The 25,954-nt window shown below is 43.5% G+C and overlaps 1 protein-coding gene across 5 annotated transcripts; it reads left to right on the forward strand.

Moving 5' to 3' along the window:
* The first annotated feature begins 23,027 nt into the window (after positions 1 to 23,027).
* Positions 23,028 to 25,437, forward strand: LOC148021450 (F-box/kelch-repeat protein At5g15710-like). 5 transcript variants are annotated; one of them, XM_087699332.1, is made up of 4 exons: positions 23,028 to 23,671; positions 23,796 to 23,907; positions 23,996 to 24,117; positions 24,203 to 25,437. In XM_087699332.1, the coding sequence occupies exons 3-4, from the start codon at positions 24,102 to 24,104 to the stop codon at positions 25,357 to 25,359; spliced, it is 1,173 nt and encodes a 390-aa protein (XP_087555458.1). In that variant the 5' UTR covers positions 23,028 to 23,671; positions 23,796 to 23,907; positions 23,996 to 24,101; the 3' UTR covers positions 25,360 to 25,437. The 5 variants fall into 5 exon arrangements, with proteins under 5 accessions (XP_087555458.1, XP_087555459.1, XP_087555456.1 ...); XM_087699333.1 differs by having other exon boundaries at positions 24,029 to 24,117; XM_087699330.1 differs by having other exon boundaries at positions 23,028 to 23,907.
* The last annotated feature ends 517 nt before the right edge of the window (positions 25,438 to 25,954 follow it).

Consider the following 25,954-nt stretch of genomic DNA (forward strand, 5'->3'; position numbering starts at 1 on the left):
CTAGGGAGTGCCAAGGTAGGGGAATACCCCCACCCCAAATGGCAACTCGAGGCTATAGCCAAAGTCAAGGAGTGGGTCAAGGATGCCCAAGAACACCTTAAGGATATAGAGCCCATATTAGAAGACCAAATTGAAGATCTCTCTAGTGTGAGTACACATGTTTCACCGTCACGACCTCAATCGGGGAACACACCCACACCACATGAGATGCCACAGAGGCAAGACCAAGAAGAAGCATGTCAGCAAGCTAACCAAGACATGTGGCCAAAGAGTGCTGACCAAGGAGGAAGGCAACCACCCAACAACCTCCTCACCACTTTATAACCACGCTAGTAACCTTGAGTCTAGGAGATCTGCTTCGGCAGCACCCTTCCTTATGGGAAGAATTAAAGCACTGGGTGGAGGGAAAAGAGGAGCACACTACTACTGACTTGCAAGAGCAGGACGCAGTTACGCAGATTCCAAGCCTAACGCTACACTCAGTTCCAAGGTCACTGCACATCAATGCTTTCTGGGAAGGCATTGAGATGCATGTAGTCTTACCTATCTTAGCCTTGGGGGATGTAACACAAAAAGGAATCATAGACACAGGCGTCGGTGTCAGTGTCTTGAGCCATGTAGTTCTACAGGCCTGGGGAAACCCACCCATGGAAATGGCTAGGTTAAATGTCACATTGGCCAACAAAATGAAGGACAGACCATTCAGGGTCCTAAAGAGCTGGCCAGTGAAGGTCACAGAGGTGTAGTTTTCCGTGAACTTCATTGTCATGAAGGGAGTGGACTACGACATACTGCTAGGCCGACCCTAGATGAGGAACGCTCGAGTTATTGAAGATTGGGGTAACAATCTCATCTTCTTGGGGAATAGAACAGAAGCTGTAAGGGTTGAGATGGATACCTGGAAGACTACCCCAGCCGACCTTGATGCTATCCCAACCATGCTAAAAGGTGATGCACATGCAAGCAAACCCTATGGATCATTGACCAAGTACATCCCTTTCCTTGAGGACGAGCGGGATTGGATGCACGTCTTGGCAACCATTGACCTACCATTCTCAGATGAGGAAGAGCTATATAGACAAGCTGCTAAACCCCCAAGCATGCCAGCAAGGGAGCCCATCATGCCACTCTACATGATGGCAAGAAGCTCACGTAACCCAAGGAAACTGCTCTTGTTCCATATCCCCACCAACAAGCTCGAGCTTTAGGAAATCATAGAGTACCTGACCGATAAACTGAAGAGCAACATGGCTGCCAATCTAAAATCCCTAAGTGATCTTTTGGCTAAGCCTGAGTGGAAATGGACCAAAATTCACGATCTGAACCTATTATACAATTGGGCTTTAGTCACTAACGAAAAGGAGATTGGAGAGGAAAGCCTAGGGGATGACGAGGAGTCAGAGGGGCAAGACTCTGATGATGAGAAGTACAAGGACTACCACTCTATTGGAGACAAGAGTGAAGAAGAGTTAGACACTATAGAATATGACACTGAAGGGAGAACAATTGAATAGATCAAGGTAGACTCTAGGCCTAGAAGGGAAAGGGCAGGCTGGAATGAAAGAGGAGTCATGCGAATGGAGTGCAATAGATCCTGGTTGGAGCACATAGGAGCCATGGATTACGAGTAGGTAGGAGTGGTGCAACCATTGGTAGTTCCAGTGCTTAAGACGGATACACCTACTGAATTACGATCCCCTGGCAAAACTCCTTCCTCAAGCAAGGGATGTGAGTTTACTCGGAGTCAGAAGTCAGTACGGAGAGTGATCCCGAAATACCTTGACCCTCTAGGGTTAGACACACCAAAGGGGACTTACCAGTCCACCTAAGGCGCAGACGGCTAAAGGAGGAGGCCAGGAAGCGAACTAAGGACTCAAAAGCAGAGAGGCAAAAGAAGCCGCACGATCTCCCTAAACGCTTCACAAAGTTTAAGAAGGGTAATAGAGTGGTGATTCTGCTAGAAGCAAAGAGACAAGGGCAAACCAATGAGCCAATTGAGGGACCCGCCAAGGTCAAGGAAGTCAACTTGGCAGGGGAAGGTGAGAAGCCTCAACCTATGTTCATTGCTGACAACTTGACCAAGGATGAGGAGGCTAAACTTGTTGCTCTCCTACGAGAGTATGTCGACATGTTTGCCTGGTCCTTGGAGGAACTTAAAGGAGTCGATCCTAAGGTTGTGACCCATAATATCCCAATGGTTCCAGATGCGATGCCAACAAAGCAACGACCTTACTCTATGAATCCCAAACATGCCTATGCAGTGAAGGAGGAAATCGATAAGCTCTTGAAGGCCGGATTTATATATGAGATTGAGCACACGGATTGGGTATCACCTATAGTTATCGTTATGAAAAATAATGGTAAAATTCGAGTGTGTATGAATTACAAGAAAGTTAATGCCGCTACGAAGAGGGAGAACTACCCCTTACCATATACCAAGCACATGCTGGAGAGGGTAGCAGGCAAAGAAGCCTATAGCTTCCTCGATGGCTTCTCTGGCTATAATCAAGTGCAAGTGCACCCTGACAACAGGCACAAGACTACCTTCACCATGGAGTGGGGTGTATTTGCCTACATCGTTATGCCCTTTGGGCTAATGAATGCACCTGTGACCTTTCAACAATTAATGTGCACCATCTTCAAGGATATGCTTAGACGTGAGCTAGAGGTGTTCATAGACGACTTATGCGTACACTCTAGTTGGGCCGAACACTTAGAAAAGTTGAGAGCTGTCTTTGAACGGTGTCGGTTATACAACCTCTCATTGAACCCCTTAAAGTGCCAGTTCTGGGTGAAGCACGGATGTATCCTAGGGCACGTAGTGTCAAGGAATGGCATTGCCACTGACTTCTCAAAAGTCAAGGTCATTGTCGACCTACCACCACCCATTAACTACAAGGGCGTTCAGTGTTTCTTAGGCCATACGGGATACTATCGACGCTTTGTACTGAATTACGCACTAATTGCAAGACCATTGTACAAGCTGCTGATCGTATTCGAGTGGAGTGAGGAATGCCAGTGTGTATATGAAGAGTCGAAGAAGGCTCTCACCACTGCACCAATCTTACTAGCCCCAGACTAGAGCATAACGTTTCATGTACACATAGATGCCTCTAAGTTTGCTATTGGAGCTGTTCTATGCTAGCCTGGTGAGCATAATCCAGATTACCCCGTGAGTTTTGCCAGCAGGCAGCTCACTGAAACGGAGATAAACTATTCCACTACAGAAAGGGAAGGGTTAGCCATGGTGTTTGCTGTAAAGAAATTTAGGCATTATCTGTTGGCCACCCCCTTCATCTTTTTCATTGACCATCAAGCCTTGCTTTATCTCGTGAACAAGCCATGCGCTACAGGTCGCATAGCTAGATGGTTACTTCTCTTGTTGAAATTTGATTTCTCTGTGGTTGTACGTAAGGGAAAGCAGCACTACATGGATGATCACATGTCCCGCATACCCACAGGAGAAGCTACTGGGCAAGGCATACCTGACGACCTACCAAACGCTCATCTCTTTGGCCTGTCTAGCGAAAGAGACTTGTTTAGAGCCGATCTGATGCCATATTGGACCGATGATGTAGTTCAAGTGCTAGAGAACGGTCTACCTAAGAGACCTATTGAGAAAGCCAGGCTAAGGAGACTTATCTTAAAGATCCAGCCATACCAACTGATCGCCGGCCAACTCTATAGGCTAGGACAAGACAATTTGTTGTGTAGATGTGTGTGTGAGCATGAGATGCATGATGTATTGAGAGAAGCGCATGGTGGAATAGCTGGAGGACACTTTAGTGGGGATACAACAGTCTGTAAGGTGCTACAATCCCAACTATGGTGGCCCACCCTATTCCGTGATACTGCTAAATTTGTAAAACACTGCAATGAGTGCCAGAGGACTAAGGTGCCTGTGCACAAAGATAAGATGGAGTTGACCCCCATAATAGCATGACAGCTCTTCGAAAAATGGGGCATTGACTTCATTGGACCTATCAGTCGTACGGCACAGTACTCCCAGGCACGCTACATCATTGTGGCAATTGATTACCTGATGAAGTGGGCAGAGGTAAGAGCCACTAGGAAGAACGACGCTAGAACCACTGTGAAGTTCTTGTGGGAGCATATCCTTTCACATTTCGGTTGTCCAATTGAACTAGTAAGCGATCAGGGCACGCAGTTCATTAATGAATTGATATCCCACCTACTCTCAACCTTCCTAATCATTCATAGAAGGTCCTCGCCCTACTACCCTCAAGCAAATGGCCAAGCAGAATCCATGAATAAAATCCTAGTCAACATGCTTACAAAGGTGGTATCCACATCACAAAGTGACTGGGATAACAAATTAATGGCGGCCTTGTGCGCCTATCATACAGCTTATAAGACTGCTGTAGGATAGACACCCTTTAGGCTGACTTATGGAACGGAGGCCATTCTACCCTTAGAGTTCTTTGTCCCTAGCTTAAGGATAGCAGCCCAGGAGCGGTGGAAGGGAAGAGAGGCTTGGACCAACCATTTAGTGGAGTTAGAATGTCTCACGGAAACTCGACTCTTAGCCACCCACGCTTTAATTTGTGAGAAGGCACGAAGAAAGATGTGGTTTGATAAGCATGTCGAACAGCACAACTTTGATCAGAGGGACCTTGTTCTACTATACTCTATGAAGGGTCACAAACAGAAAATGAAATTTCGAGGACTAGGAGCTTTTCGAGTATGTACAATTAGTAGAACAGGCAATGTTGAATTGGAGACGCTCGAAGGTGAAGGAATAGGCTTTTTCAATGGCAGTCCCATGAAAATGTACTATCCTCCTTCCCATCCGTTGCACGATCCACCTATGCTTGAAGCCCCTGTCAATGTTTGCATGGCTGCTATTACCGAATTGACAGATCAAGATGAAGAAGTAGTGGCACCTGCCTACCTACGAATCACGGTCACTGCAGAATGGACATATTCTTTTGACGCCTTAATCGACGAAGATGCCAACTATAATATCTTGACGCATGACCATTGGACATGCATTGGTCAACCTAAATTATAGCCCACAAACGCTAAACTCAGCCCATTTGAGGGCAACACTTACTCGCTCTTAGGAAAATGCAAAGTTGCTGTCTCTATCGAGTCTGAAAGTATACCAGTCTTCTTGTATGTGTTGCCAAACACTAAAGGGGCCGATAATAAGTCACTACTAGGTCGCACTTTTAAAAAGCAGACGAACTGCAATGTAGACTATAACCTAGATCGCATCCATCTTGCTATAGGCAATGTGCGCATAGTGACTACTTTCAGCAAGGGTTATCTTGATCCTTCTACAATTGCAAAGCTACCAATAGAGACGCCTACGACCACGCCTATGACCAAGCTTAGGGAGAAGGGCTGTGATATCTCACCCCATGCTCAAACTGCTAAAACCAAGCCCACCAAGGCCATTCACAAGGCCAAGGAGTTCACGCTCATATGGGTGCCAAAACGACAAGGGCCACCTCCTTGTAAACTGCAGAAACATGCTTCTAAATGCAAAAACTATCAGTCACAGCCTAAGAGGCAGCTCAGACGCTATCGACGTAGGCGCACGACCATGCCACGATGGATCCCCAAAGATCTCTTACAAGCACAAGGATACTATGAGGGAAACCCCTGAATATGGGTGCCTAAGAGTGGACATTCAAGAGGCTCAACTCTAAGCAACCTCACTCCAGCTAGAGAGGCTTGCACATACGGAGCCCAGGCTGCAAAGCAAGCTGCTGTTGTGATTAATGAGTCCCAACACATTTATCGTCCAAAGCTAGATGCCCCAGAATTATCTAAGTCAGAGGAGTTGTGCATCCCCATGCCGGCTCAAATAGAATGCAGCACACCTCCTGTGCCACTAGAGCCCCCTGCAGCATCTCAAAGTGCTTCTGAGTGCAAAGTCCCATCTATGACGCCATCAATGGAGTCACCACTGTCTAGCCCAATTGCACCATCACCACCAGCAGGTCTTAGGCCTTCGTATGAAAGACGATCTTTCCTTTCAGTGGCCAAGGATCTTGCTAAGACCTCGGGAGATGACGTAGTGACATGCATCAAGGTGTTAGATAACACCTTCACCACATTCGCTAGGGACTATGAGAGGCTTGACCTAGGACTTCTCGATGAACCCCTTGCTTCTGATGTTCGTGCATTGCCATATACTTGGGAAGACTATGAATTTATGACCGTCAAATTCCCCAAAATTGCCGTCGAATTAATCGCTAATGGAGAAATATCAAAGGAGTAAGCCATTCTCAGAAGACTAATTACCTCGTACCACAAGCCTACTCGCTCTGCACCTGAGCAAGAACTGGAGGAGCTCACGCAGCTTGCCAGCTCTAATTCTTCGTTTTTACAACTGTGGTATGCCTTGCAACTCCAATGGGAGAAAAAAGGTTGCCGCATCATGACCAATGCTGAGCAAAGAAGGGCAATCAAAACAATTGAACACAACCCTACTTATGTGGCACCTCTTTCGTTTAGGGTTTTGGCCACTACACGCAACATACACTTAGATGACCATGTGTTAGCCCACCCTTGCATTGACAATTCCTTACGGAAGAGGAACTGCACGTTGCTAGCCGCCTCAACTTCAGGGACATCTTTCATGATGTCTTGACCTATATCACCCAAGCTTCCATATGACCACGTGAACTTGATCATCATGCCCAGCTTGAATATAACCCTAACCTCTATACTTGGCTGTTGGCCAAGTAACTCGCCCCACAAAGTCCATGTGAGTCCTCCTTCTTCCCTTGCTAATCCTAGGAAGGATTCTTTTAAAACTTAAGGGGGGGGGGGGGGGGGGGGGAGCAAAGTGAGAGCCAAGTGATGTACCAAGGTGTAGTGATGGATGAAAATGATCAACTGAATTTAAATAGGAAAGAATGCAAGGAAGAAATAGATGTTGCATTTGAATTATTTCCAAGTTTCACACCTCTGAAGCAGTATGGCAAATTGTCACACGCATTCTTTCTTGGGTTTTTGTTAGTGATGAGTCAACTCATAACGCTAATATTGGCATGGTGTAATGAGAGGCACCTACTACCATGGCAGGACAAGAAAAGGGGGGTAAACTTCCATTCACTGAAGAGGAGTTGATAAAGTATGGGATCAGTGTTGAGACACGTGGATTTAGCCAGTTCACGTTCAAAGATACCCTGAATTTAGACGATGCCATCCTGGAAGAGTCGACAATGAAGGAGTTGGTGGATAAATGCAACCTCCGAAAGTATGTGGAAAAGGTTAGACAGGCTGTAGATTACAACATGTGCACTGACTTTTTAAGGAGCTTTGATGAAGGTAGGAGTTGTGGCACGGTCACAGTAAGGACTGGTGACCAGGAAAGAAGGGTGCAAGTGCTCCTTAATGCAGCTATCGTCGAGAAAGCCCTGGAGCTTGTGTCCAAGAAGGAGAGGCGCCCAAGAAGAGATGTATATACCATTATGGGAGTCAAAAAAGATGACATGCACACAATGGATGGAATCAGTTTGGCTGATATTCCAGACCCCACAACAAAGATGCAAGCTAAAATGGTCCACACCCTTTTCTCAAGGCAGAGATTCAACACTTTAATGAACAGAATCGGGGTGCCATTACTAGAGAGCATCGCTACAGGAGTTCTAGAGGAGGTGGATTAGAACGGTTTTGTGCAGAAAACTATTAAGAGTTTAGCTGCGCTCCTGGCTCCAGCCACAGCACCAGCTGGTGGGGAGTCTCCTGCTTCTACTACACGATCCGCAAGGAAAAAGCTTGCCTTGAAAGCCTCCACAATTAGATATGGTGGTGTCCTAACGGCAATCATCCATGAGACTATCAAGGATGCTAGTGTAGATGAAGAGCAAGCTGTGCATCAAAGCTCATCTCACCACGAGGAAGAAGGCTCGAGTGAAAGGACAATAAGCGATAAAGGAGAGCTGGAGGTACCACCTACTCAAGCGGCTAAACCACGGGAGCAAAAGAAGAGTGACAAGAGCAGAAGGAGAAGAACAAAAGACTAAGCAAAGAAGAGCAAGTCGAGATGAAGAGGGCTCAAAGAGAGTCAAGAAGGGTGGAGGAGGAACGAAGGAAAAAAGAAGAGAAAGAACTCAAAAAAATTAGAGAAGAATCAAAGAGGGCAGAAGAAGAGAGGCAAAGAAGGGGAGAGCAGGAAGCCGAAGAACTAAGAATGAAAGAACTTGCTGAGTTGGCAGAGGCCACTCATAGATCTGTCAAAGAAACCTATGGGGGAGGAGAGATCGATCCTTTGAGTCCCCGCCATGAAGCTGAAGCAAGTGGCAATGTGGAAATGGCCCCAGTAGTTGTAGGCAAAGGCAAGTCCCTACTGCATCCCTTGCCTTCCTCCTTTGTGCCAGTACCAACCGACACCACAACCACAACAACCCCGCAACCCACGCCCTCTCTAGACACGGCCCAATTGATGAACATGATGCAACTACTTGTCAGTAAAGTGGTTGAAATTGTACCAGAAGCCGGAGCAAAAAGGCCCGCTGCCGCAGATGCCGAGTCTAGGCGAGATCCAAAACGACAGAAGCTAGAGGCATCAACCACTACAGCCCCTACTCCCATGCCATCTAGTGACGACTATGACACTTATGTGGCTAAGCTTCTAGCACAATTGGACAAGGCAAAAGAAGAAAAGAAGATAGCCCTGGTGGAGTTAGATAAAGAAAAGGAAACTTCGGCAGCCTTAAGGCTAGAAGTTTCAAAGCAAGGAGCCGACCGAAGAAGGGAAGTGAAAACTCTACAAGATCAGCTGTGGAAGCAAAGACCAAGGAAGCCCAGGACAATGAGAGCCGCCTAAGACAAAGGTTGGAAGATGAAGAGAAAAACCTGGTGGTAGAACAACAAAGCTTGAAGTTACTAGTGTAGCAATATGCTGACTTGCAACAGAGAACTGCCAAACTGGAAAGGTACAGACATATAGAAGCAACAAGATGCCATAGCTTTCCGGCTATGGTATGAACTTGAAGAACAAGACAGATTGGAGAGGGAAATAGAGTTCCTACAACAAGAAAGGCCAGGAGTTCCCGCAATAGAAGCACAAAGGCTACAGAATGAGGCACAATGACTACAAGATGCATTGGAGATTACCAAGGGAGACATAGAGGCCCTCATGGCCATGGCCTTCACCCAAAGAAGATTGCACTTCACAGAGATCCAAAGTCACAAGCAACTTGTGCAAGAAAAGTTAGAGCTATTTGCTGAGGCAGAAAAAAGATTCAACATTGCAAATTAGGCAAAAGAAATTGCTGAAGAACAGTTGGCTCGAAAATCTAGGGAGAGGAACCAACTTTGGTTCTTAACGAATGAGCAGCAGCAGGTTGTGACAACCTTGGCAAGTGAGCTGGAGGAGGGAAGAAAGGAGATGGACGAGAGAGCCAGTGAGTGAGAAAGAAACAATTTTGAAAGAGTTAGGGATTTAACAGAATGCTTGGCGATGGCTGAGTGTGAGGGAGTGCTTGCGAAGTCCATGGCAGAAGCTGCTGATGTATGTGCCAACACACAAAGGCAAGCCTTCCTCAACACAGTACTACACGTCACCCAGGCGGAGGGCAATTATTCAGTGGAGAAGGCAAGAAGGAAACTAGAACTGGCCACCCAAGCACTAAAGTATGGCCTTCAAGAACGGGAGCTTCCAACAGGCACATGAATCACAAAAGAGCAGCAATTTCACTACCTACGTCATGCCGGCCTCTCCACTGTTGAGCTTAAGGAACTTGGGTTTGAATAGCATGAGCAGCAGCCGCCACCACAAGCGGTTCCATCAGTTGTCGAGCAGAATGTCGAAGAGGGTCCGGACTTTGAGCAGGATGCTGAAGAAGAGCAACAAAGAATGCCCAGTCCACCTCTACTAGACCTCCTGCCTGAAGAGCCCGAAGATGCCCATATGCCCGAGTGCATTGTGGCAGCTAGAAGAAGAAGACAAGAACTAGCAGAGGAAGCCCAACGTAGAGCATGATCACTGCCAAGACAATTCCCTGAAGAGCCTATGCCGCTACGGGGGGATCCCCATCCTATCGATTGGCCTCAGGAATTGGTCATATGGCATCAACAGGAGTTCCAAACGAGGCCGTTTGAACTTTCATTTGCTTATCCACGCTCTCTGGACCGTGCTTTCCTCTAGGTATTCTAGCCAAGATCAAGGATCTGGCTAATGATCTTGCAAACAGGTGGATAGAGGAAAGAAGCCTCATAATAACTAGATGGAGGCAAAAGCCTGAAGACTACTGGCAAGACAAGGTAAACAGGGTTCCCAAAACCGTCAAAGGCTACGAGGCACAACCGAAGTGGCGGAGGAGGATTTGGGATACCAATTTTGACGCCCGGACCGCCTTCTGCAGCTCGCTCCCTGAAGAATGCAATGACCCCATCTACATGCCCTACCCTCGTAGGCATGGAGTTGACTATGATCGAAATATTCATGGGGATTTTGACTTTCCTAAGATATATAATGTTAATGCCCAGAGCCTCAAGGAATGCCTAGTCTTTAGGTTAGAGGATCTCCTCCCATCTATCAACCGCTTCCTCGCGCAGATTTTTCTTCTTGCCCAGATCCAGCCTTCTTAACTACCTGTAATTATCTTAGGCTTATCAAGTTCCTACTAATGTATAGACCCACAGCCGAGGAAGCGCACCTCCCTCCACTCTTTTTTGACATCAACCTAGGGATAGATAGTAGAGCCATGACTAAACTAATGATGAGGGCAATATTGCTTCCCTCCTTTTGCCTAGAAATCTTAGAGGATATGAGTCTTAGAGGATATGAGTGATACCCGCTTCACCAGGTGCAATCATCCTTTCTTGTCATCCACACTTCTGAAGGCCCAGGCTGGTATTAAAGAATATTTACAAAGTCATGCATTCCTATCCCAATGCTTGCGATCGCCTCGTAATCCAGCTAAAGGTGATAGGCATTAGCCAAGACATCTTCCTTGTGTGCAATTCTTCAAAAAAAAGAGAGAAAAAAAAGAAAAAGAGAAAAGAAAAAAGTACAAGGGTTCACTTCACTCACTACACCTAGGATTTACACCTAGCCCCTCCCCCACTTCACGCTTAGGGCACATCAAGGGCAGGACTTCCAAACCTGTCACCCTAAGTTTTGTGCTGCACCTCCAACAACACACGAACTAGGTCCTCAAGTGTGGGACATTACCAAGGGTTTACCTAAGGTTAGACCCATCTCCCAGTTCCACTACACATGCACTTACACCACCCCGTGAGACAGACACACCCCTTAGGGAGTGCACAACTTTCTCTTGCAGGCTATGATCGTGACTCAGTGAATGGCTACCCAGCTAAAGAAGACCATCCACGACATCCACTAATGACAAGGAATTTTTTCCTAAGGCGGACAGGACACCACTACAGCAGCTTCAGGAGCTTTTGCATACTCCAATGGTTGGATGGACCAACATGTTTGATGTAGCTGACCATCTGCCTATTGATGGCTACCATGACTGAACCAAATCAAATAGAAGGAAAACTCAGTGATGGACCCACCATTGGCATAGATTTTGGAACCTCATATTCTCCAAATGATTAGAGATGCCCATGCAAAACCTTCATCAGCTGTCGCAGAATGGAAGCTACAACTGTGTGAGAAATGCCAAGCATCTTCATGAAGTCTAAAGCACGCTGGAATCTCTCCCGATCATCGTTAATCAAACTCCATCACCTCTCATTCACAACAACACCTTTTGATTGTGGTCATCTACCCACCAGTTCCACTTAGCAACAACCCCAACTACCCCACTACTCCCCACCACAGCGCCATGGGACTAGCACTCGTCTAGGAGGGGGGTAATGTTAACCGGTAGATGAACAAGGTGGAAAATCTGGAAAAGCTAAAGCAGAAGACAAAGGCCAAGGCAAAGTGAAACTGAAGACAAAGGCGCACAAGGAAAATCTAGAAACACAAGAAGCGTAGAAAAGTCCTAAATAAGGGAGAAAGGCGCACAAGGAAAAGCACAAGTCAATATCTTTGTAAAAAAGCGCAAGGGCACCATGATTTATTTTAAGAGTGCCGGGCTCTCACCCATGCAATTTGTAAAGGTAGACAAGCGGTGGAAAGGAAGCTAGGAAGATAGGAGGGCAATGGGAAAAAGGGCCTAGGCCATGGCCGGACATGTAAAAAAGGGGATAAGGGGATGACCGCCCAAAAGGGATTTAGGGTTTTGTATATAAGTTGAAAAGTGAATGAGAAGCTCATTCTTGTGTGTGCCAAAGCTTCTTATTCTTCTTCTCTTGTTTCTTTCCTTCTTGCTTGTGCTTGAGTGAGGGATTGAGGGAGTGAGGGAGTGAGTGTGTAAGAGTGAGGGATCGTGGAGAAGAAGCTCCCCATCTTCTCTCTTCATCTTCTCTTCTCTTTTCTCACACGGCTATGGAGGATGGAGCTTGACGGAGAGGGCTTGAGGTTGCTCGAGCTTGCCGCAAGGATCATGGAGCTACTGGAGTGCAAGAGAGAGGAGGGAACTCAATCGAGCATCAAGGTAAGCTCACTACACCTATAAGGTAGGCATTGCGCGTCGGCTATGTGAGAGGTAGCCATGGCCGCTCAGCTTGAAATGCTTGATCAATAAGCGGTCCGTAGGTCTCCAGGTAGAGCTCCATAGCTCCCCTTCAGCACAACTGAACCAAATCCCATGTTCCGTTTTCAGTCAAAGCTAAATACTCTTCATCCATGGCATCACACCAGTTTTCATCTGCAACTACCTCATCAAACTTAGTGGGTTCTTTGAGACCTGTCACCTTAGTCATATAGGCATAATGATGAGCTGAATATCAAGTGTATGTATACCTATCAACTGGTCTTCTAACCTTCTCAAATCTCCTCAATTGTGGCTCACTCTGAGCTTGCCTCTCATGAGGCGATACATACCAATTATGCCTTTGCACTAGGAGTCATAATAGATGGAATCCCCAACTCACTGTCCAAGCTATCACTACTAGACGACTCATAACTTGCAGTAAGTGGACCTATTACATTCTCAAACATCTTTTCTTTTCCCTTATCCAATCTCCCCCAACTCACTGTCCAAGCTATCACTACTGGATGACTCATAACTTGCAATAAGTGGACCTGTTACATCCTCAAACATCTTTTCTTTTCCCTTATCCAATCTCCCCCTCACTGACATGTCCATGCCAGTGGACGTAGGAGTGCGATTCCGCAACTATCTTGACCAAGACTCACTATAGATGACACATCACCTATCAAACCACTCATAGGCTGGCTGATCCATCAGTAGGCTTTCTAATTGGATTCCCATACCAAGAAGCCAGCTTGTCAAAGACAACATCTCTGCTTATCAACGTCTCATGAGTAGATGGCACATAGCATTTATAGGCCTTCCTATCCTGTGCATAACCCAAAAACACACTCTTGATAGCCTTATGATCCAATTTCTTCCTCTTTTCATCCAAACTATGCATGTATGCAATGCATCCAAAGACCTCTAAGTGCCTAATGTTAGGCTTATGACCATACAACCTCTCATAAGGTGTTACATCATGAATCCCTACTGTAGGAGTTCTATTCAGCACATATACAGTAGTCACCATTGCTTTAGCCCAATAAGCATTAGGCAAACACTTTTCATTCAACATAGCTCTAGTTGACTCCATTAGTACCCTATTTTTCCTCTCTGCTACACCATTTTGCTACAGTGTATAGTTGCAAGTAAGTTGTCTTCTAATCCCATACATTGCAAGATATCTGTCAAGCTCCTATGAGACATATTCTCCACCTCCATCTGACCTAAGACAAGAGATATAGCAACCCAACTCATTTTCAGCATGCTTCTCAAAATCTCTGAATGCATCAAACACTTCATCTTTATGTTTCAATACGTACATCCAAGTATACCTGCTAAAATCATCAATGAAAGATACGTATTAATGAGCACCTCCAAACGAAGCATTATGAGACGATGGACCCCATACATCAAAGTGTATCAACTACAAAGGTCTCAAGCTATTATTCACATGTCTCATAAAGGGAAATTGTACGTGCTTTCCAAATTAACATGAAGGACATACATGGCCAAAGTCATTATACTTGAATTTGGGCAATCCAAGTACCACCTCTTTCTGTTGCATAAATTTCAGCTTTTGAACATTAACATGGCCAATCCTCTTATGCCAAATCTCAACATCCCGTATAGCACCCTCATCATGTGCAAACATGGCTACCTTAAGTTCTAGAATGGATGCGTCCAAGGTATACATCCTACCATCCCTTCTGCTTCTAGCAATTAATTTGCAGCCATTATCGTGTTCTTTAATAAAGCATCCATCTTTACTGAATCTAACCTGCAGATTTTATTCTGCCATCTGTCCCACTGACAAGAGATTCTTAGTTATTGATGGTACATGCAATACATCATGCAGGCTCTTTTTCTTACCATCAAGCATCATCAATGGAACAACTCCTATGTGTTGAATGTCATGCTGGGTGCCAAACATAACCATGTGAACTTGCAACCAACTCTTCAAACCACTCTCCATGGGGTGTCATATGGTTGGAGCCCCCAGAGTCAATGTACCATCTCTCATCTATGTTCTGCCTAGGTGCATTCTTGGACACATGGTACATGGCAAACGACCTGTCACCCTGCTCATCATGAGTACCGCTAGAAGATGCATAGTTCCCATAGTGTCTGCCCTTAGCCTTCATATATGCTTGCTTCTTATGACAATCCTTTGCAATGTGCCCATATCTGCCACAATAATGACAATCCTTGTCCCTGTTGGACTGATCATTCAACTACTAGGATCCACCACCTCTGCCTTGGGGTGATCTCCCCCTGCCTCTAAAGCCGCCAGATCCACGCTGGCCCTGTGTATTTGTGCCATGCTAATTGCTCTGCTGCTACTGTCCATAGGTGTTTCGAGTGTCTCCTCAGCCTCGAAACGAGCCACGACCTCTGGCACCTCTGCCACACTTACTAGAATAAAGGACATTATCTCTGCTTTGAGATGTACTAGAACATGTGTTCAATCCAAGCTTTACTTCCTCATGCAATAGCAAAGCAAGCAACTCATCCCAGTCAGGGGGTTCAGATCTAATAGAAATAGATGTATAAAATGCTTTATATTCCTTGCCAAGTCCATTCAAAGTGACTGCAATCATGTGACTACAATCATATCATCCTCAGATACATGTGATCCAATAGTGGCAAGCTGGTCCGCTATGGTCTTAATCTCTATCATGTAGGCCTGGATGCTTCTACCATTCCTAGACATGTTGTATTATTGCTGTTTTAGCTGAAACTTTCGTGCATGTGTTACATTTCCATAGTTCTTCATGAGTATGTCCCAAGCATCCTTCGGGGAATCACATCAAGTGATCTGTATTGCCATTGCATCAGATATACATAAGGAAAACCAATGTAGCACTTTGCATGCTCTCTCTGTCCACTGTTTATGAGCTCTTCTCTAATCACGTGTTGGTCATTTAGGCAATTTAGGTTCAGCTTCATCACCAATGCATGGATCCCAATATCCTCTGCCAACCAAAAAGTATTTCATCCTGAATTTCCACAAGGCAAAATTCTTGTTATCCAACTTCTCACCAACAATTTGGGTAATGTTGTCAGTGCCCTGTGCATTTGCCATGTTGCAATAGACAATGTCTAGCAAATGCCTACTCCCTAACTACCTACAAGCCAACAAGTATCACTGACCAACTACAATCTTTGATTACTTATGACAAATTTTTGTAACAAATTCACTGTTAAAACTAGGGGTATTTCAGCCCACCAACATCTCAAAACCATCCACAAACATGTGGCATAACCCGTAGGTACATCAGTCAATACATAGACCATGTAGTTGCTTTAAGTCTGTATCATGCAACCTTACTGCCAGGGTACATACATGCAATTTGAAATTTGCAGGTTGTAAATGACTAGTAGTTGATTTATAGCCAAAACCGAGGTGTATGCATGTCATACATGTCCCAAAAGCTCACAGACATCTGCTAGTACATGTAGGGTTCCATGCATGATCATTCGAGCACATATCAGTGCATATACATCAAGTACAAAGCTCACAGACATCTGCTAGTACATGTAGGGTTCCATGCATGATCATTCGAGCACATATCAGTGCATATACATCAAGTACAAATGTCAAATATCTTGCATGCAGGTTGCAGTTAGCAAATACTCGGCCAAACCAAGATGTATTTTAGCACAAAGAGTCCTCAAACCACTTCATACATGTGCTACTGTGTGTTGGGGTCAATACATGACCATACATACAACCATATACACTCTGTCATATACACTCTGTCTTTAAGGAGCAAAGTCATGGACTACATTCCCTACTTGTAGCTAGCCAAGACACTTTAAATGCATTTTTTTAAAGCTCCAGACTTCAGTTTTTAGTAGCATTCAATGCTTATCTTAGTCCTCCATACATTCTGTAGACATAACCCAAGTCATATAGTTCATAGAACCAACCAATGTCATGTAATGCTTCAAGTGCAGACAATGCTTGCTATTCACAAATCTATGATAGTTTTTAGCTTGTAAAAGGCTCCCAGATTTGAGTGTTTTTGTCAACAAACTTCAGCTCCAAGACGCAAGAACAATGCATATGTCCTCCAAGGTATATATCTATACTTCAATGATGCTTTCTGAGCATGACATAGAGCTCCAAGATCATGTCAATGCAACATGCATGATGTGTATTCTCTGTTACTAGCAATTCAAGACTGAATTTCAAATCTGTACATTCATGTCTCAGCTCATAATTGAGCCCTCTCCAAGGCATTTGCATATAACAATCTTTAAGCACCTTTCAAAGGGTATGGGCAAGCATTTAACCACTTAATAGCCACTTTATGTGATGTCTTTGCAATCAATGAAGTTCAGCCTACAACAGGAACAATTCATGCAACTTGACATGATGTATTTGTAGTAGATCGATAGCACAAGGTGCTCATTGACAACTTATACATGCTCAATGAAGCCTTGGTGCACTCCAGACAAGCTATAACAACCACTTGAGCAATGGGAGACAAGAAGAACCAATACATACCTTTGCCAGAAACAATGGTAGCCTACTTCTTGTCTTCAGAGAACCCTGGATCTTCACTTTCTTCAGGTCTTCTTCACTGCCTCGTGCTCCAGAGAGCCCACCTAGCATAGCTTTGATACCATATTGAAAGAGAGTGAGAGACAGAGAGTGGAGTGGAACCCATGAGCATTAGCTCATCTTCTTCTTCGTTATTCCATTCACCTAGTCTACTAACTGAAAGAGAGAGTATTACACTAGGTTGCACTAACCATCATCTAACTATGGTTAGGTCAAGTCTACACCGACTTATTCAATGTCACACACATGTACAGCTATATCTAGTGAGTGTCGGTCAGTCACACAAACATAACGAGATACGGGTGGAGCTTGATTTCTAACATATTTCAACCCCATCTCTTTGTGTGCCCAAGTCTCCGTTGTTTTGTATGTGTGATCTTGGCTTCTTTACCATTTCTTTACCTCTCTCTACTCTTATTTGTTTTTAGAAGTGGCCCTAAGCTATGCTCATTGAGAAAACATCACTTTCTCGCCTTCTTCACTTGGGTGTTTGTTTGGACTTGACCTTGTTATGGAAATTTTTATGAAAAGAAGATGGTTTAATATTTATTTATTGTTGATTCTCATTATCTATTTACTATATAATTGTGACTTATTACACGTAAATGTTCTGATGCTGGTTGCATTATGCTTGATAGAGGGATGGTAGGAATCTAATGTGATTTGTGTTGTTGTGACCAAATTATTAGGTAAAATTAGGTGAATTAATATTTTTAAATAACTATCAAGTATAAATAATCTTTAAGTGAATCTATATAGTAAGCATAATGTATAATAACATGTACTTACATTTATTATAATACATATATATGATATTATATGTTATTAAAAGTATTACTATATTTGTAAATGATAGGTTTAAGTATCTTTAGTGGTAATTCTAACTAAATCATTGGTTTTTTGTATTATTAATTTATTTGATTTAAACTCTTTAGTATATACAATATTAGAGTATGAGATTTAAGATATGCTTTTATCAATATAAGCTTTCTTTATAGAATGCTTTGCTATTTTATTTATGTGGTCCATTTTTAGAAAGCTTTCCTAGCTTTCTTTATAGAAGCAACAAGGTCACATAAAAAATAGAAAATACTCAATTTTATTAAATTTTTCTAATTTAGAATTGAAATTGAGAGCTTTTAGAGTTGCGGAAGAGGTTTTGACACGTTTGGACACGATGGTGATGTCAAAAAGTTATGATTTGGCACACATAATTCTTTGTAGCAACTATAACAAGCTATAAGAAACCTATTTAACACACAAAGCTTTGATTGATATTTGTATTTTCTTTGCAATTAGGTATATGATAGGAATGTAAATAGCTATGTAAATCAATATTCCATAATGGAGGATGGTAAACCATGGCTTTTGTGATGGGGAAGGTTGGGCCCTATCATGCATTTTTCTCTTGTTCTTTGTAAATTTGTTAACTTATTCAAATTCTGTTATGCATTAATTCTTGGCCCATCAATGATCTGTGCCCTCTCATCTCTTCAGTATCTCAACCTCAATTCACCAAACCTATCCCCCCCACTTTGACTATCTCCCTAGCTTTTGCCTATTCAAAGAGAGAGATAGAAGGAAACAAGAGGAGGGAAAAGTTCAAGAGCTCTCTTGCTCACTTACCCACACACACACACACACACACACACACACACACTCTCTCTCTCTCTCTCTCTCTCTCTCTCTCTCTCTCTCTCTCTCTCTCTCTCTCTCTCTCTCTCTCTCTCAAATAATTCTTCATTTGCTAAGAAAGAAGTCTCTCAAAGAAAATTTTTATGTTTAACACACACACACACTTACACACATGTGCCCTCTCCTCATGACCTAAGAGAGATTTTTCCTATCATACCCTCTCTTCATCACCATTGAGAGAGAGAGAGAGAGAGAGAGAGAGAGAGAGAGAGAGAGAGAGAGAGAGAGAGAGAGAGAGAGAGAGAGTACCATACTCTCTCCTCATGATGTCCACACACACACACACACACAACTTGCCAAGCCCTCTTCTTGGGACTTGAGACAACATGTTGAACCATGTAATGTGCAATCTATTCTAAAGTGCATGTTGAGCCAAGTGAATCCCTTCATCCTCATCTAATAACAAAATTGCACAATCACCAATGCTTCCATAGTTGAGAGGGCTAGTAAGAAGAAAGAGAGAAAGGAAACATGGAGCCATTAATGGACAAATTGTGGCGAGCACCCCCTCCCCCCTTGCGCACACGCATGCCCCCACACACACATAAGAGGAGGTCGTTTGTTGCCCCATATGGATAAGTTGCATTCAATTCAAAAAAGAGATTAAGGAAAGAACAAATGAGCTATTAATGGCCAATTCTTGGGATGCACAAAGGGAGGGAGAATTAAAGGGCATTGTGTGCTCACTATTAAATGAGTGGTGCCCATAGCCATTAATTGTGACCTGCATGCTCAAGTGAGTGAGTGAGATATATCTTTACTATTTATTATTTAAAGGTTTGCTTGGGTGACTCTTAGACAAAGGACAAAACAATTGAGCCTATGTGGCACAAGGAGGAGGTTTGGTATTCAAAAACAAAAATCTCTTTACGATTTTTCTTCGGAAGGATAATATCTCTTTATGATTATGTATCCAAGAAAAATGTTGACTAATGAGCATCGAACAAAATATGGCTTCCTCACTTTCATGGCATTCAAGAATCAAAAGTGAAAATCCCTTTCTCTTGCTTTCTTCATTGGCCTCTTTTCTTCTCTCTCTCTCTCTCTCTCTCTCTCTCTCTCTCTCTCTCTCTCTCTCTCTCTCTCTCTCTCTCTCTCTCTCTCTCTCTCTCTCTCTCTCTCTCTCTCTCTCTCTCTCTCTCTCTCTCTCTCTTCCCTGATGCCCCATGTATTCCCTTCTCCCCTCTCTTCTCCACTTCCCTCCTTATTTTTACCCCTCTCTATGGCCCTTCTCTCACCCTCCTCACCCCTCTTACCTCCCCCCTTCCTTTGCCCCTCTAGACCATCTTCTCTTAGCTTCTCCCCTCTCCCTCATCCCTCCTCGTTCCCAACACCACTCAATCTTCTCTTGAATCCTCCTCTCTGCTACCTTTGCTCTACCCCCACACCAACTTGTAGCTATCTAGATTGCAAAATCACAACCTTGTAGAAGACACTTGCCAGCCACTTTTAGATGCCACATGCAATGTGAAGTCAATGCTTGCTTGGCATGGAACAATAGTCATTGTTGTCACATTTTCCTCTTGGAACTACTATCAGGTTCGGTACTTAGAGGCGTCATCTAAGGCATACCTTGCAACCCAAGCTTCCACCCAAACAATACTCTTCTCTCTCTCTCTCTCTCTCTCTCTCTCTCTCTCTCTCTCTCTATTAGTTACGTACTAGACGAATGAGTTGACCATATGAGTATCGATCTTATTATTAGTTTGCCATGATTTCCCAAGAGAAGAGTATCACTTGGAGCTCCCTTCAATCCAAGAAAAGAGTATCAGAGAGTGTGCATGGATCAGATCCTAATACATGCACACACCTCATGATCACACACATTCATATCATGAGATGAGTGACACAGTTTTCTCTGTTCTCACTCTACTATTGGACTGAGATCAACTCCAGCCACGTGAAAATCTAGTGCATCTTTATAAAATATAATAACAATGAGAGCAGAGAGGCATTATTATCTACAATTCTATAAGGATGTGATGATAAGACATCCTAGAGCACCAAAGATGAGATGTCGTGAGGAATATGTGTGTATGAAGCTTATGTTGAGACCAATGTATGCATGTGTGGGTGCCATACCCTCCCTAAGGGTGACTGGTGTAGGAGGAGGTGAGACAAGGCATGTTCCCTAAAGTGGTAAGGAAAATTCTTGATTGGAGCAACATATCAGTATACATGGTAGAATAGGTGTGTATAGTACTCATGGGTTGGTGGAATATCATGCTACATAGGCGTTTGAAGCCAATAAGATGCTCAGTTTGGTGAATTCATGCATTGATGGGTATCAATAGCTAGACGATCAAGATGTCATTAGTAGCTAGATGATCATTAAGTGCTCATGATCTAGTCCATGTCTCATGGGTGGCGCTTCTTGCCCAGCTATATTATTGATGCATTTAACATAGCTCAAACTAGGAAGATAGAAGTTGGTTTGGGCTGGTGGATGTGAACCAAAGCATGGGCATGGCCAATCTTTTTGCTATATTTTGTGATGATGCTTACTCGAACCTTATCCACCATTGTGCATTTGTTGAGACAACATGCCAATTCATTTGAGTATACATTTGCACACATTGGTACAAGTATCTATTGGAATCATTTGATGCTTTATTAATGATCATAGTCATTAGTATTGGTATATTAATGTTGTTAATCACATATATATATATTAATTATTATTATCAATATAAGAGAAAATATTAGTCAATGCACTTAATAATAATATTTCTAAATATTGTATATAATAATAATGTCATTGAAATTAAGTGTTGACATATTTATGTATGCCTACATTAATGTCAAGTTGTCACAAAAGGCATTAGCATGTGAACAAGGATAAAGAGGCTACTAAAGATGATGATCATGCAACATAGAGCCTTCATCCGTAGCAACATATGAAAACATAAGTATATCAGTACATCACCAATAGGTGACTATCTGAAGTGAGCAACAACAATGTTTCAAAAAGGATCTCATCTTGTATATTGTACTATAGAAACAAACACTATTTACCATACTTTATCTTTAGCTTGATCTTCATATTTACTATTTATTATTTAAAGGTTAGCTTGTCGAACCAAGGAGAAAACCCCCCAGCCTATGTGGCATAATGAGAAGAGGTTTGGTATTTGAGAAATAAAGAGGGTTAAAAAAAGGTGATTTAATGATGAAAAGCGAAAAGATAAGTCTTTGAAAAGTTGGTACATAGCTGAGAGAGAGAGAGAGAGAGAGAGAGAGAGAGAGAGAGAGAGAGAGAGAGAGAGAGAGAGAGAGAGAGAGAGAGAGAGAGAGAGAGAGAGAGAGAGAGAGAGAGAGAGAGGTTGGTATATAAGAAATAAAGAGGAGTTTTCCTTTGAAGAGTGATATGATGATGGAAAAAAAAGAGGGGAGAGAAAAATGATGAACTTATGATATTAGACAAAAGGACACATGCACATAAATCAGCCACATACTTAGATATATGGTTGGGGTCTTTGTAGCTCAACCACCCATGAACCTTCTTGCCACATGAAATGTGCATTAAGACATGAAATCCCCTAACTAGTATTGATGTCGATCCTTCAAACCTTGATATGAAGCATTGAAATAACATTGGCATGAAGCGCTAAAAGAATCTAGGTGCAAAGCAAATCACCAAGAGAACATTGGAAAGTGAAGTGTGGTAAAATAACTGTGCAAAGCTCCAAGAGGATTGAGGCGTTTCGTATACAAGTAAGAAGTTAGAAGAACATTCTTAGTTTAATTTTAGGTGTGCCATAAAATAATATTGAAAAAATATTTAAATATATTGCTACATATATAGAGAAGTGCTTTGAGTTGTAGTGCAAATCACCAAGAGAATAAGAGCGGGGTTTCAAAGGTTAGCGCGAAGCGCCAAACATAAGATGGTGGGTAGCGCGAGTCTCGGCGCTTTGAGGAGACCAGGAGTGGAGCACCTGGTATGTATGAATGATTAAAACATGGCAAAGTATTTCTTTGCTTTGGGGATCGCATAATAAGGCTACATAGGTTTGGAACTTCGGTGTCTAGGTTCGGTTCTTTCCTCTTAAAAGGTAAAAGATGTTGCGACTTTTCTTTGGGTTTCTAAATATTAATATAAATTTCTTTAGCTAAAGCTGTGCAACCCGCATTGACAAACGATAGTTAAGGCCTCGCGGGGGGGGGGGGGGGGGCCATGCCAAAAACAATTTGTTAAAAGGAGATCGATATGTCGATTTGCAAAACATCCCTCGCACAATTGAATTGCAGTTGTTGTGGGTAAAAGACTTGGTCTTAGAAGGGGTCGCGACAAAGGCCGGGAGGCCATGGAACGACGATGAAGGTGAAGGTGAAGACGAAGGTAAAGATAGGAAAGGACGCAACCACCTCAATCTTTTGCGCCCCCCCCACCTTTCTCATTATCGTCATCGTCTCCCCCTCCTCCTCCTCCTCCTCATTCTTCTTCTTCTTCTTCAAGGCCCTCGCTTCCAGAGAAGTCTTCCCTGCGTGCGGCTCGGGTAAGGATTTCCTGCACCATCGCTACGGCCCGATCTTCAGAACGACCATCATCGTCATCATCTTCTTCTTCACGGTCCTCGTTTCGAGAGAAGTCTTCCCCGTGTGCGGCTTCGGTAGGTTTTCCTGCAACATCGCTAGGAGTCGACCTTGAAGAAGATCAAGCCGACCTCGCCCTCGCTTGGCCACCTGTCTGAAAATAATCAACTTACTCTCCCTTCCGTTAGGGATTGCAAGCTTGGTAAGTCTTGTCGAAGTCCTCGTCAAAGAGAGGCGTGGACATAAAGCTAGGGCAGATCCATTTTCCAAAGGCGCCTGTGCTAGGGCCGATCCCTGCTTCAGCAGGTTTCATCACCGGACCTGCGCGTCTCTCGTAAGATAAGCACGATTGGATCTATGCCTTGTTAGATCGTGCGCAATCTTGCGACGATTAGATCGTGCTTTTGTCGAGAACCTGATGTTTTCAGCGTGTCTTGGTTGTTCCCTTGAAATGTTAGCGTTCGTGCAAGGAGCTTTAACAGTAGACACGTGCATGCTTCTCTTCCCTATGGAAGTTTCTTGACCCCCGCTTTGCTGGTGAAGCGTGATGTTTCACGTGCTCTGCATAAGGTACAAGGCTTCTTTTACCACGTTTACCCTTGCAGGATCGAAAATTTGCAGGCCGGGAAGGTTTCACTCGTTTCCGCTGTGCATGAAGATTCTTGCACACTTTTTTTGGATTTAATCACAGGTTTCGTGAGCAGGCAAGTTCTTTTGTTTCGGAGGCAGAGAACATAACCTGATAACTGATAGTCTCGACCAGAATGGCTGCAGTTCAAGGTCACTTCTGTGCTTGAGATTATTGTCTGTTTTTAAAGTATGTAACAGTTCTAACGCCTGTCAAACTTGGCCTCTGGATATGCAGATAGCCTTTGCTTAACCCTGGTGAGAGATACATGCAAGCGCACCAAGAGGGTGTTAGGGTACGGTAGTGAGTGGGATAAACTGCATCAAGATCTTGCTGAAAAGGTGTTTGCTCTCTTGTCAGTGACCGATCTCCTGCAGTGTCAGTGTGTGTGCAAAAAGTGGAGGGCAGTTCTTTCCTCCAACAGGTTTTTGACTCTATGGGCCAGGGTATCCCCACGTGCCTCATGGTTCCTAGTTTATTGCAACTCCAATGCTATTGCAGCATACAGTCCTGTTTCAAATAGTTGGAGTAATATCCCTGTTTTTGCCAGATGCTCCTTAGACCCTCAGCAGGTGCTCCTAATGGCATCTTCTGGGGGTTTACTGTGCTTTAGAAGTCGCAATACAGAGCATCCAAGTCTTACGGTTTGCAATCCAGTAACTAAATGCCAAAGGTCTCTTCCTAGCCCACTTCAAGTCCGGCACATTGACATCCTCGGAATGGTCACTGACAAAACTAACAACAGCTATAAAATTATTGTAACAGGACCAGCGGAGTCCAAGGATTTTAATAGCATCACTGAAGTCTACGACTCTATTACTGGACGCTGGGTACATCAATATAGCTCTCAACAAGATTTCTTGCAGCTGTGGTGTGGAGCACATGCTGTTTGGTGTGAGGGATCATTTTATTGCCTGACTCATCCAATCTCATCACAACGAGCTTATAGATTATTAGCTTATGACATGCAGGAGAGAGCCTGGTGTGATCTCAATGTTGAGATGCCATCTGCAGACTTGCGGTGGCCTTCTCTGTTAGCCTGCCATGGAAGGATTATCTTGGCAGGGAGGATTGCTGTACATAACTCGGTTAAAAGTATACACATTTGGGAGCTTGATTGGGGTACATTGAAATGGAGAGAAATTGCGTCTATGCCAAGTGCCATTCTGCTTGAAGCCCATGGAGCTTATTTTCGCTGCTATGGTAACACAGACTTGATTTGTTTCAGCCGACTTCGAGGATGGCAATCTGTAGTTTATGATCTCTCTCAAAACACGTGGCAGTGGTTACCAGACAATAGAGTATGCAAAGAACGCAAAGAGCGAAGTGCTGCTATTGGGCGTGATCTTCTCATCGGAATGGCCTTTGAACCCAACCTGGTAGCTAGTGTTTAGGAGAAGCTTATACCTGATGCGCCGTCTCGCTGCTGTCTTGTATAGTATAAGTGATCTGTCTTTTATTTTCTCATCCTCTATCCTCTTGTTTATATTGCTTATCATAGTCTTTAGATGAAGTTAATTTCTCATTTTCTATCCTGTTGTTTACATTGCTCATCATAGTGTTTAGATGAAGTTGCTTTGCTTAATCTACATGCCTATACCTTTACAACTTTTATCACATTCTTCTTCGTAGTGGCATAGTGTTATGAAAACTTATGCTAGTGCTATTGTAAAGTGCCAAAAGTAGAACTATTGCATTGATAAGGTAAGCTTTAGTTGGTAGTGGACTTGCTCCAATGGTTGTGCATGCTAATTTTAGCTACCACAGAGATAGTATTATCAGTGGTTCCGTACTTGAATAAACCGTTTGAATGCAGCCATGTCTTCTAAAGGAAAACAATATTTTGCACGTAAAATGCATGAAAGTAAAGTTGAAAGGTGGTTTGTTTATTTTTTAATCTGCCTTGCTTTAGGCATCTTGTTGGCATTCTTCGACTTGGCATGTGTGTAGTTGTGTGAGATGTAAGAATTTTCATTCTTATGCTTCTTT

Source organism: Lygodium microphyllum, chromosome 18 (genome assembly GCF_053477565.2).
Source record: "Lygodium microphyllum isolate KBCC chromosome 18, Lygodium_microphyllum_v1.1.10, whole genome shotgun sequence".
NCBI lineage: Eukaryota > Viridiplantae > Streptophyta > Polypodiopsida > Schizaeales > Lygodiaceae > Lygodium > Lygodium microphyllum.